Here is a 12,136-nt window from a genome sequence, read left to right on the forward strand (position 1 = left end):
ATTGGTGACCACCAACACCTCCAGTCTTATCCCTCACCTTCTCTACTTCCTTTTCTGTTGTGTTTATGCCTTCATTGTACTTTAATATTTTTATTTCAATGGAATCAGGAGCAGTGGGGGACAAATTTATGCCCACCTTGAATCTCTCCAAGTTGGTATCAGAAAAGCTACCAATTCAGTTTCCATTCTGAACGCTAGCAAATTTCAGATTGTTTCCACTATGTGGTTTTCTTTTTATTTAGTTTCTCCTTATATAGACTGAAAACACAAGAGCCATAGCTATACATTCTATTTCATTTGTTTCTTCTATAGAGCCCGATATTCAACTGTAAGGAATTTTAAAATTTCAAATGTGATTGCTGGTGTTTAAAGTAAACTCCTTCTCTGTAACTGTACTCTTTAATCCTTCTGTTTCTTTATCTCTGCTTGCCTTGGTCCCTATTTCTTGTGTAATCAACAACATTCACAAACTTTTATTACAGTGTATTGTTTTAATTGTTCTATTTTATTGTTGTAGTTGTTTATTTCTGTGCCTAATTTATAAATTAAACTGTATTCATGCATCTTTCAAATAACATGGATCTCAGCACATAGGTCTTCTAGTATGATCATAAACTATACGAAAATAAAGGTGCGCCTGGGTGGCTCAGTTGGTTAAGCATCTGACCCTTGATTTGAGCTCAGGTCATAATCCCAGGGCCATGGGATTAAGCCCCTAGTCAGGCTCCATACTGAGCATGCAGTCTGCTTAAGATTCTTTCTCTCTCTCTGGGGCACCTGTCTGGCTTAGTCAGTTGAACATCCAACTCTTGATTTCAGGTCACGATCCCAGGGTTGTGGGATCAAGTCTTGTATTGGGTTCTGTGCTGAATGTGGAGTCTGTTTAAGATTCTCTTTCTCTCCCTCTTGAACCGCTCCTCCACTCCTGTGCTTGTGCTCTCTCTCTCTCAAAAAAAAAAATAATTTTCTTTTTCCCTCTGTCCCTCACCCCTGCTTATGCATGTGCTCTCTTTCTCTCTCTCAAAAAGTAATAAAATGAAAATAACTTTATATTTCAAATTCCTAACCTTTAATAGATAAATGAGAACCTAGGCCTACTGATGGTTGAATCAGAGCCTTATATATGTGGACCCCTCCAGGTAAACCATCTGCAGCTTCTCCTTAGTATATCTAGACAAAATGGTATAGTCTGGATAGGTATCGAGATCCTCAACCAACTCACCTTCCCCCTAGTCCATGGCTGGGGAAATCACATCTTTCTCTGCCACTGGTTGGGTAGTTAATAATCATATGAGTTTTGATATTTTCTTGTCCAGGGTCACCTGGGTAGCTCCAACTCTTGATTTTGGCTCAGGTCATGACCTCACAGTTCATGAGTTCAATCCCTACATGGGGCTCTGCACTGACAGTGCACAGCTGCAATTGCACTGTCAGTGCAGAGCCTCCTTGGAATTCTCGCTCTCCCTCCCTCTCTCTGACTCTCACCTGTTCTCCCTCTCTCTCCAAATAAATAAACTTAAAAAAACTTTCCTGTCCATGTGTCAGAAAATATGAGATTTCAACAGGACAGTATACACTAGAAGAATTTCACAACCTTTCTAATAGGCCGAAATAGGATGAATGGGAGAGCCATCCTTTTCTCTTAAGGGCTGTTTCGTGGCTTTGACTTCTGGTTATTTTTGTGCAGCAGCTCTCATTAATGGAGTCCATTCTTGGCTTTGCCTGGTCATTTTTCGTGGGTGATGTACAGTTTTGTACATAAGCATTTTTTAATGAATCAAGGGTTTTCTTCCTATTTTTTTTCCAAGATAAACTTGGACATCACACTTCTATGGTGAAATGCAAGACTGAAAATTTCTTTTTATGATGTATTCTGCTCATTTCCCCCGATTTTAGGAGCTGGGAATCCAAAGTGCAGAGTTGCAGTTGTTCTGGGAAGAACTAAAAATACCTCTGCAACCAGGTAAGAAAATAATTGTGATTGAGAAATCTATTTGGGAATACGAACTACTCTCTCTACCCATATAATTTACTTAAAATGTACCATTTAGACTTATAAATCATAATAGTGTAAAATATATTATGAGATTAATGTCACATTTGTGTTTCACAATCATTTTGCTGTAATATTTAGGAAACATTTTAGGGAGTGCTGCTGTTCATTCTTCAGTGTGGAATTTCTTGTATTAAAAAGTGTTGCTGAATCCTCAAAGCTGTCTGGGGCAGATTATGAGACATATAGAAATTTTCAGACCTGTCTGTAAGTAATTAAGTGATTATATATTTAGAGCAAAGGCACTAGTCTTGCAACATTTGATATTATGTATCAGTTCCCAGTTTCCACTCTGAGCAGTGAGAGGCCTCAATCAAATAACTTGAACTTATTTTCAAATCACTGTTATTGTTCCTGAACACAGCATACATCCAACTATGCTTGAAGTATGCCTTTGCACAGTTCCCATTCCAGATATCATTGCTTACATGATTACATGGTAACAACAGAAATCACAACTGCAACTCCACCTAGCATCTGTTTTATTTTTCCACATAGCAGACTTTTCCTAACATCTGCTTTTCTTTAACCAGATACGAACAACACACCATGATTCTTGTTCCTATCAACACACCTGGAGTAGAAATAATAAGGCCTTTGTCAGTTTTTGGCTACATAGGTAAGTACTCAACCAAGATAAGCATGCATTAGCAAGCAGGAAGTTGGGAATGTGGAGTAACACTGAAGGGAACAGATAGCATTATAATGTGTTCTTAGAAATCCTTTGGTGCTGACAACTATCTTAATATAAATGCCAGTGCGGGGAAATACACACACACGCACGCCAGTAGCACTCAGAATAGAGCAAATAAGGAAGGTGATGCAGCAGTGGACCTCACTTTGTTTACTTTTGGGAAAGGGTAGATTGGATTCAAGGAACAGTAAGTCTGGCTGCCAGTCATCTCTCCATCGTCCAGCAGAAAGGATTGATGAAATAGACTTAGAAAAGTTAAATCTATGTAATCCACAATGAAATTCATGTTTGCCTTCAAGTTTAGCTTTCTTAACCAATCCAACTACAAGAGCTATTAATAAGCAATGAATTTGGGGTGGCTCAGTCAGATAAGCGTCCGACTCTTGCTTTCATCTCAGGTCATGATCTCACAATTTGTGGGTTCAAGTCCTGGCAGCACAGAGCCTGCTTAGGATTCCCTGTCTCCTCTCTCTCTCTCTCTCTCACAAAATAAACATTTTTTTAAAAATCTACCTTAAAAAAAAAAAGCAATGACTTTTGATTGATTTGAATGCAAAACTTTTCCATTCTTCTGTGCTTGGGTGGAATTTCTACGAAGCAAGGATACTTTTGTTTCTGGCCACTCAGCTCATGCTCATGTTCACTGTTGCCTTGCTGCTCAGGCCATTCACTCAGCAAGTATTTTTCGAGGGCTGACCACTGTTCTAGGTGCTTAGAATACATTAGTGAGCACAACAGGCTAGGACCTCTGCCCTCACAGAGCTTACATGATAGGGAAGGACAGGCAATAAGTACAAACATGTAAATAAGTTTATTAGAGCAAGTTATTAGGTAAGAAATGCTGTGGAAAAGTTTATTGAACCTCAGGTTCTGTGGTGACCCTGGCTTTCTTTATTGTTGAATATGGCTAATAAAAATGTTCAAGTAGCAGATATAAGACTTGGAGTTTTAGAGAACGTTTGTCATCACCTTCCATAGGATTCACCCACAGATTAAGTGTCGTTTACAAGATGGTGAACAAATTCACTGGAGCAAGTTGTGCATGGGAATTTGTTGGATTGCAGAGCAATAGCCTGAAGACCCTCAAATTGAATTTATAATTTAGGTTGCCTGGAAATAACCTCCACTTCAGGGCCTGTGTTTGAATTTGCAGTGAGACTAATTTACCAGCACCTCTCCAACTCCCCATGCCCAAGGCCAAAAGAAACAGTGTGGAGAAGGTTGATTATTAATGTCTATTCTGACAGGAAAAGGGTGTGGAGTTAGTGTGAGATTATCTCCAGAACGGGGGGGGGGGTTGGGGAGGGCATAAGGAAGGGTAGGCAGTGTGACGTAAAGACAAAATGTGAATGTGTTCCCCGTCCCTGTCAAATGCCAGGATTTCCCAGAGGCAAACACGTAGTGAAGAAGCCTGGACTGGGAGAAGACATACCTCACGGCCCACTCTCTGCTGAGCCTGCTCTGTCCCATCAAGCAGGCACTCTGCATCTCTAGGCATTGATTTACACAATGATAAAATAAGAAACTTGAAGTACATTACTCACTTAAAAGTTTTGGACTGTTGGAAGCTTTTCTTTTCCCAAGCATAATTTTCTGTGGAAGTCTATATATAAAAAATTTCAAAGAAGCAATAATAAGATAATAATAATCTGATTGGATCTGTGAAGATGTCTTCCCTATCAGTAATTCTACATCTTCAGAGAATGAGTTTGGAAACCTCTGGATCAAATGATTTCTAAAATCTCTTCTAACTGGAACAGTTGATGAGTTTTTTGGGTTACAGGGAGCTGGGGGTTCACTGCTCAAGATCTGCCTAGGAGTGTCTGTGACGTATGAGGCTTTTAAGTCCAATTTCTTTTAAGTAATTATTATAAATGAGTATTTTTGATCTTCAAAATTATATTTTCTATTTTATAGATAATTTCCATGGAGGACATTTTGAGATCCATTTTAATCAAGTACGAGTTCCTGCTACCAATTTAATATTAGGTGAGATAACTTTGGAAAAATGATTCTCTAGTACCATGTACTAAATATTTTCAGGCCTGGGGGCGCCTGGGTGGCTCAGTTGGCTAAGCGTCCCACTTCGGCTAAGGTCATGATCTCACAGCTTGTGAGTTCAAGCCCCGCATCCAGCTCTGTGCTGACAGCTCAGAGCCTGGAGCCTGCTTCAGATTCTATGTCTTCCTCTATCTGCTCCTCTTCTGCTTGCGCGCTCTCTCTCTCTCTCTCAAAAATGAATAAACGTTAAAAAATATATAAAAAATAATATTTTCAGGCCTAATCTGGAAAAAATACAAAGTCTACCTTAATTTCGGTATTTTTCCCTCTTAGGTATCTTTCCCTCTTATCCCATTTGTAAGAGAACATTTTTCCATCTGATGGATTTTCTTACATGGAATAATGTTTTATTTAAGTGTCTGATGTGGTTTTATATATCACATCAATTAAAAACATAGCTAAATATGAAAAACACACAATTTAGAGCAACGTACTTTTTCCTAAAATGTGATCTTCAGGCCTCTACTTGTTTTAAGAAAACCTCAGTACTTTCTGAATTTAAGTCTTACACATAAACACATTAGAAGCATAAATAACTTTGCATACTGAGTGCCTGGAGTGACTTCATCCTCTTGGTTATTGGAACCCTACCCAACCTTCAGAGAACATCTTAAGTGGCACCTCTTTCAGAAAGGATTTTGTGTTTTTCACCCCATCCACTCAATAAACCCCTGTGGCCTGCCAGACCCTGAGGATGCAGTCTCTCTCTCCTTTGCCTTTCTTTGTTCTCCGTATCCCGTAGCCCTAGCATCCTTGCCCCGCGTCTAGTCTGAACTCCTGGTGTACAGACTGTGTCTTATTTACCTTTGTAACCACTACAGCATGTATAAAACAGCATATGCATAGTTGGTACTCAGGAGATCGTTCTTGAATTGAATTGAAATGTTTAATGATGGTTTTAAAAACAGAAACCAGAGGGGCACATGAACCCAAATGTTTACAGCAGCATTATCAACAAAAGCCAAAATATGGAAAAAGCCCAAATGTCCATTGACTGACGAATGGATAAAGAAGATGTGGTACTTATATACAACGGAGTATTACTCAGCGATCAAAAAGAATGAAATCTTGTCATTTGCAACGGCGTGGGTGGAACTAGAAGTGTATTATGCTTCTAATGAAATAAGTCAGAGAAAGACAACTATCATCTCATTTCACTCATGTGGAATTTAAGAAACACAACAAATGAACCTAGGGGAAGGGAAGGAATAAGAAAAAAAAAAAAAAAGAGGGAAGCAAGCCATAAGAGACTCTTAAATACAGAGAACAAACTGAGGGTTGCAGGAGGGGTGTTGGGAGGCGGGATGGGCTAAATGGGTGATGGTCATTAAAGAGGGCACTTGTTGGGATGAGCACTGGGTGTTAAATCTAATTGATGAACCACTAAATTCTACTGAAACCAATAGTACACTATATGTTAACGAACTTGGATTTAAATTAAAAACAGATTTTCCTAGTACCCCCCTACCCCCCCCAAATTTCCATAAATAATGAACATTATTACAGAACTGACTTTTTTCCTATCAGAATGCCATTTTCATTGAGGGCAGTTCATCATTTTCTCAACATTTATGTAAATAACAAAGTAAATGGGCTGTGGCCACTTTCATGGTTTCCTTTCTTTCTTATAGGCGAAGGTAGGGGATTTGAGATCGCCCAAGGCCGCCTTGGACCGGGCAGAATCCACCACTGTATGAGAACGGTAGGGCTGGCAGAACGCGCTTTGCAGATCATGTGTGAACGGGCAACACAAAGGGTGGCCTTTAAGAAGAAACTGTTTTCACACGTAAGGATGATGACTTCTTTGAATTTATTGTAGCCCGCTGTGCTCACTGCCCTTGAAACAAAATAGCATTACTTAGTCATAGAGAGATCTCCACATAAATAAGATGGCTTTTCCCCATAAAGTGTATTTATGTCTGTACTTAAATGTAGTCTGATGAGAGATCTTTAGCTTTGTGAAAGGTGAAATAATTCCTAAAGTGTTTCAATACCTCAGCGCAAACAGTGTGGACAGTCCCTTCAACTTTCTCAGACTCTTGTTTTCCAGAGAACCTGGTCCATTAGCACTCTCTGTGGATGTGTGATGTAGAAGGCTGTCATAAAGGAGGAGGATTGGCCTTGTTCTTTGGCTTTTTGGAGGGAATTAGTAAGTGAGGAAATACAGGAAAATAACCTAAAACTCAGTGAAAGGAGAGACATCTAAAAATGGAATGGACTGCTTCTGGAGGAAGTGAGTCCCTGGTCACTGGAAAACTGCAAGTAGAAATGGGACCAATATTTGGTGGAATGTTCATGATTTTCTGAATTCCCAACTATAAATTATGTACTACTGAGTCTATTGTTTACAAAGCAGAGTAAACAATACAGTTACATGTGAGCAATATAATCAGAGAAATATCAAGAGGGAAAAGAAGCTGTCATTCTGACTTCCTTGGAAAACTTTCTAAGAGAAGTGGGATATTCAAATCATCTATCAAAAGCCCTTCTAACTTTTACAAGGCAAGAAAAATTGTTTTCCACATATTCAGTACTTAGGATTGCTAACAGGTTAGGGTTATTTCAAACTTGGGGTGGTAAAATTGTACCTGTGTTTGCTGGACACGTGTTTTAGTACATTGGTCCCCTTGTCAAGTACATTTGTGAGCATTTTAAAAATTTTTGTAGTTTATTTTTTACTTTAAATTTCTATAGGCTATGTTTGCTTTGTGATATTATTTGGCATATCTGTGATTTAGTTGTAACATGGATCTTCTGGGAAAATACAGCCTATCTTTTACTGCACACTTGGGTGTAATCTGTGGGGAACCCCTTTAGTATATGGCAAAGGCAAGGGTTCAGCTGTTGGATGGACAGTGTGGGACCCCTGTCCCACAGAAGAAGGTTTGGCCTTTTGGGTGCTGCTCTGTGTATGAGGTAAAGAGTTGCTCATGGCATCAATATCACTTGCTACACTTTTCTCTTTTCAGGATTGCCACCCCAACCCTGGGCAGGAAGGACACAGAGGGGTTGCCACATACCTTAAACACGTAGAGGCACTCTGCCTGAGTTTCATGAGAAATGTTTTTAGCACTGCATGAGACGGAGATTTGCCTTCTGCTTTTTGAAGTTAATGTATCAAGCAGAACAAGCCTGAGCTTTTCAAAACTATGCCTCCCTTCACTGGAAACTTGCTCTTGGCACAAAGAAAATAATCTGGCAGAAGCAAAAGTGATGTGGAGGCATGTCATAAACAAAAATCTGAGCCAGATTTTTTTTAAATTTGTGAAAGTAACATTCCATTTCCCTGAATTTGGAAACTCTTTCCAGCTGCCTTCTAAATTATTCCAGGCACTGAAGCAAAAAATTCTGTATCAAAATTCTGTCTTAGTAAATAAATCTGGCAACTCCCTTATAGCACTCAGTTTCTACCCACCTAATGCTTTTCAGTAAATCCAGGGTCTGTAGACACCAGGCAGAGCACACTTTCCTTTATTCCAATGCTAAGAAATAAATGTATTTGTGGTCTCTTCATGAAGTTATAATCACCCAGCTTTACAGCCGTCAAAAATATACTCACCAGTGGGGCTTGTTTATTCAGAGCCTAGTTTCATCCTCTAGAGTCATCCAATAGAAATACACTGTGACCCACAAATGTAATTTAAAATTTTCTATTAACTACATTTTTTAAAAGTAAAAAGAGATGAAACTGATTTTTTAAATGTATCTTACTTGATTCAGTATATCCAAAATGTTACTTCAACATGAAATCAATATGAAAATATTATTAATAAGGTATTTTACATTTTAAAAAAAAATAGTCTTTTTTTAAAATTGGGTGTAGATTTCACATTTACGACACATCTCAGTTCAGACTAGGCATATTTCAAATGCTCGGAGCTACATGTGGTTAGCAGCAGCTATCCTACTGAACATCTCCGCTGTAGGAAAACTGCTTAAATATCCACTGTTGAAGAAATGTACTAGAGCAAACATAACCAAGTAAAAAAATGACTGTGGAAGGTTAACGTGGCTCAAATAATAGTACTGTAACTGGCTGCTGGTCAAACTTGACCAATATTGTTCTCCACTGTAAACAGCAGATCTAGGACTCGGACTGCAAAGAAACAAACCCAACCCATACAGCCAACCAGAAGCATTTGTTACTGTCTCCTGAGCTTCAGTACTGAATTCTGAATGTTTGCTTCATTGTAGTCAGTGTTTGCTTTCAGTACTGAATGTTTGCTTGTGGGATTGATGATAAGGTTTGGTTTCCCTATTCTACCTCCCCACCTCTCTTCTAAGTTCTTACCAATGGAGAAAACTTACGAAGACAACTAAGAAACAAGTACCAACTTTTTTTAATTAAAATTTTTATTTTGAGTTCATTGTAGATTCACATGCAGATGTAAGAAATAACACAGAGAGATCCCTTATGCTCTTTGCTAAGTTTCCCCCAATGGTAACATCTTGCCAAACTAGAATACAAAATCAGAACCAGGATGTTGTCATTGATCTAGTCCAGATCTAGAACATTTTCATCAGAAAGGTGCCTGGGTGGCATAATCGGTTGAGCATCCAACTCTTAATTTTGGCTTAGGTCATGATCTCACAGTTCATGAGTCTGAGCCCTGATTCAAGGTCTGTGCTGACAGTGTGGATCCTCTTTGGGATTCTCTGCTCTCCTGTGCATGCTCTCTCTCTAAATAAATAACTTTAAAAAAAAAAAATAGTTGTCAAGTTAGTTTCCATATAACACCCAGTGCTCATCCCCACTCTAAATAAGTAACTTAAAAAAAAAAACAAAAAACATTTCCATTGCCATAAGGATCCCTCATGTTGTCCTTTCATGGCCATACCCACTTCCTCATTCTCATCCTCACCTCCTCATTGAGCCCTGACAATCTTTAATCTATTCTCCATTTTTATAATTCTGTCATTTCAAGAATGGAATCACACAGTATGTAAACTTTTGGGGCTGTTTTTTTCCACTCTTCATAATTCTTTGGATGTTCATCCAGGTTATGTGTATCAATAGTTGGTTCCTTTTTATGGCTGGGTAGTATTTTTTGGTCTGGATTATCGCAGTTTAACTGTTTACCTGACGAGGGAGATCTGGATTGTTTCCCATCTGTGGCTGATACAAGTAAACCAGCTATAAACATTCATGTACAGGTGTTTGTGTGAACATAAGTCTTTTCTTTCTCTGGGATCAATGCTCAAGACTGCTGGGTCATGTGGTAGTAGTGTGTTTAGTTTTCAAAGAAACCACCAAACTCTTTTACAGAGTGGCTATTCTGTTTTTGATTTTCACCTTCTGTGTAGGGATGATCCAGTCTCCACATCCCCACCAGCATATGGTGTTGTCATTGTTTTGTTTGTTTGTAATTTTCTTTTAGCCATCCAATAGGGTTATAGTAATATCTCATTGTGGTTTTAATTTATATTTTCGTAATGAGTAGTCATGTTTGAACATCTTTCATGTGCTTATTTGCCATCTTATATCCTCTGTGGTTCACATCTTATGCTCATGTTCTTCCTGGATTTTGTGTGTATTTTGTTTTTTAATTGTTGAATTTGGAGAGCTCTTCATATTTTGTAGATAATTCTGTCACCAAATATTGACTTGCAAATATTTTCTCCATTTCTGTAGCTTATTTTTCTTTTCATCCCCCTAACAGGGTCTTTCACAGGCCAAAATTGTCTCATTTTGATAAGCTCTTATTTGTCAGTTTTCCTTTTATGGATCGTGTTTTTAGTCTCAAGTCTAGGAACACTTTGCCTAGCCCTAGATCCTGAAGATCTTATTTTCTTCTGTCATTTTTCTCTATGAGTCTGCAATCTATGTTGAGTTCATTTTTGTATAAGGTATATGAGAATTAGGTCAGGGTTTATTTCTTTGCCTCTGGATGTCCATGTGCTCAGCACCATTTGTTGAAAAGGCTGTCCTTCCTTAACTGAATGGTTTTCACACACTGTCTAAAATTAGAGAATTTTTTGTGTGGGTCTATTTCTGGGTTCCCTGGTCTCTTCTTTTATCTATATCTACCCTTCTGCCAATACCAGTCTTGATTACTATAGTTACATAATTAATTTTAAAATCAGGATGGCTAATTTATCTTTATTCTCTCTCAGAATTATTTCAGCTCTTCTAGTTCCTTTGCATTTCCATATAAACTTAGAATAATCTTGTATCGCTTCAAAAAATCCTCCTGAGATTTTGACAGGAATTGTGTTAAACCTCTATATCAGTTTAGGAAGAACTGACATTTTTATCATGTTGTGTTTCCTAATCTGTGAACATGGTATGTCTCTCCACTTTATTTAGCTTTTCTTTGATTTTTGCTATCATCTATGTGTAGCTTTTAGCATACAAATCCTATACGTTTCGTTGTATTTATATGTAAGTATTTTAGTTTTTTTGAGAGATTGTAAATGATATTGTGTTTTTAGTTTTGTTGTCCATGTGTTCATTAATGGTATATATAGATATAATTGATTTTTACGTTTATCTTAAAATTCAGTGATCTTTCTGAACTCACTTATTAGTTCTGTAGATTGGATGGGTGGACTTTTTGTTTCTTTGTAGACCATGGTGTCCTCTGCAAGTAAGTTTTACTTCTTCCTTTCAGATACGTATATATCCTTTTCTTGCTTCATTTCACTGGCTAGAACCTCTAACACTATATTGAATAAGAAAGGAGACAGTGGATATCCTTGCCTTGTTCTCAATCTTAGGGGAACACTAAGGAATAATGTTAGCTATTCCCCCTCTGTAATTAGTTTTCTGAGAATTTTTATTTTTTATCATGAATGAATGGAATTTTGTGAAATTCTTTTTCTGTGAAATTCTTTTTCTGTACTGATTTATATGATCATGTGATTTTTCTTCTTTAGCCTTTTTAAGATGGTAGAGTGCATTAATAGATTTTCAAATACTGAACCAGCTTTGCATCCTTGAAATAATCCCAACTTTGTCATAGTATATCATTCTTTTTTTATATATTGCTGAATTCTACTTGCTAATTTTTTAATGTTTTGTTTATTTTTGAGAGAGAGAGAGAGACAGCATGCACAGGGGAAGATCAGAGAGAGAGGGAGACCCAAAATCTGAAGCAGTCTCCAGGCTCTGAGCTAGCTGTCAGCACAGAGCCTGATGTGGGGCTCGAACTCATGAACCATGAGATCATGACCTGAGCTGAAGTCGGACGCTTAACCAGCTGAGCCACCCAGGCACCCTACTTGCTAATGTCTTATTAAGGATTTTTGACTGTGGATTCATGAGGGATATTGGTCAGTAGTTTTGGGTTTTGTTTTTGTTTTGTTGGTTTTTTTTTTGGTACTGTCTA

General features: G+C 38.0%; 1 protein-coding gene across 5 annotated transcripts in view; it reads left to right on the top strand.

The window, feature by feature from the left end:
• Positions 1-12,136, top strand: part of ACAD11 (acyl-CoA dehydrogenase family member 11) — a 95,595-nt gene that overhangs the window by 74,774 nt on the left and 8,685 nt on the right. For 4 of the 5 annotated variants that reach the window (XM_039243890.1, XM_039243889.1, XM_039243887.1 and 1 more), the window contains 5 exons: positions 1,897-1,963; positions 2,135-2,260; positions 2,587-2,672; positions 4,665-4,736; positions 6,440-6,594. In XM_039243890.1, the coding sequence (XP_039099821.1) occupies positions 1,897-1,963; positions 2,135-2,260; positions 2,587-2,672; positions 4,665-4,736; positions 6,440-6,594 (506 nt within the window). The remainder of the gene's footprint in view (positions 1-1,896; positions 1,964-2,134; positions 2,261-2,586; positions 2,673-4,664; positions 4,737-6,439; positions 6,595-12,136) is intronic. The other variant, XM_039243891.1, reaches the window with a different exon arrangement.

This window comes from Hyaena hyaena, unplaced genomic scaffold (genome assembly GCF_003009895.1).
Source record: "Hyaena hyaena isolate Hyena2069 unplaced genomic scaffold, ASM300989v1 scaffold_234, whole genome shotgun sequence".
NCBI classification, from domain to species: Eukaryota; Metazoa; Chordata; class Mammalia; order Carnivora; family Hyaenidae; genus Hyaena; species Hyaena hyaena.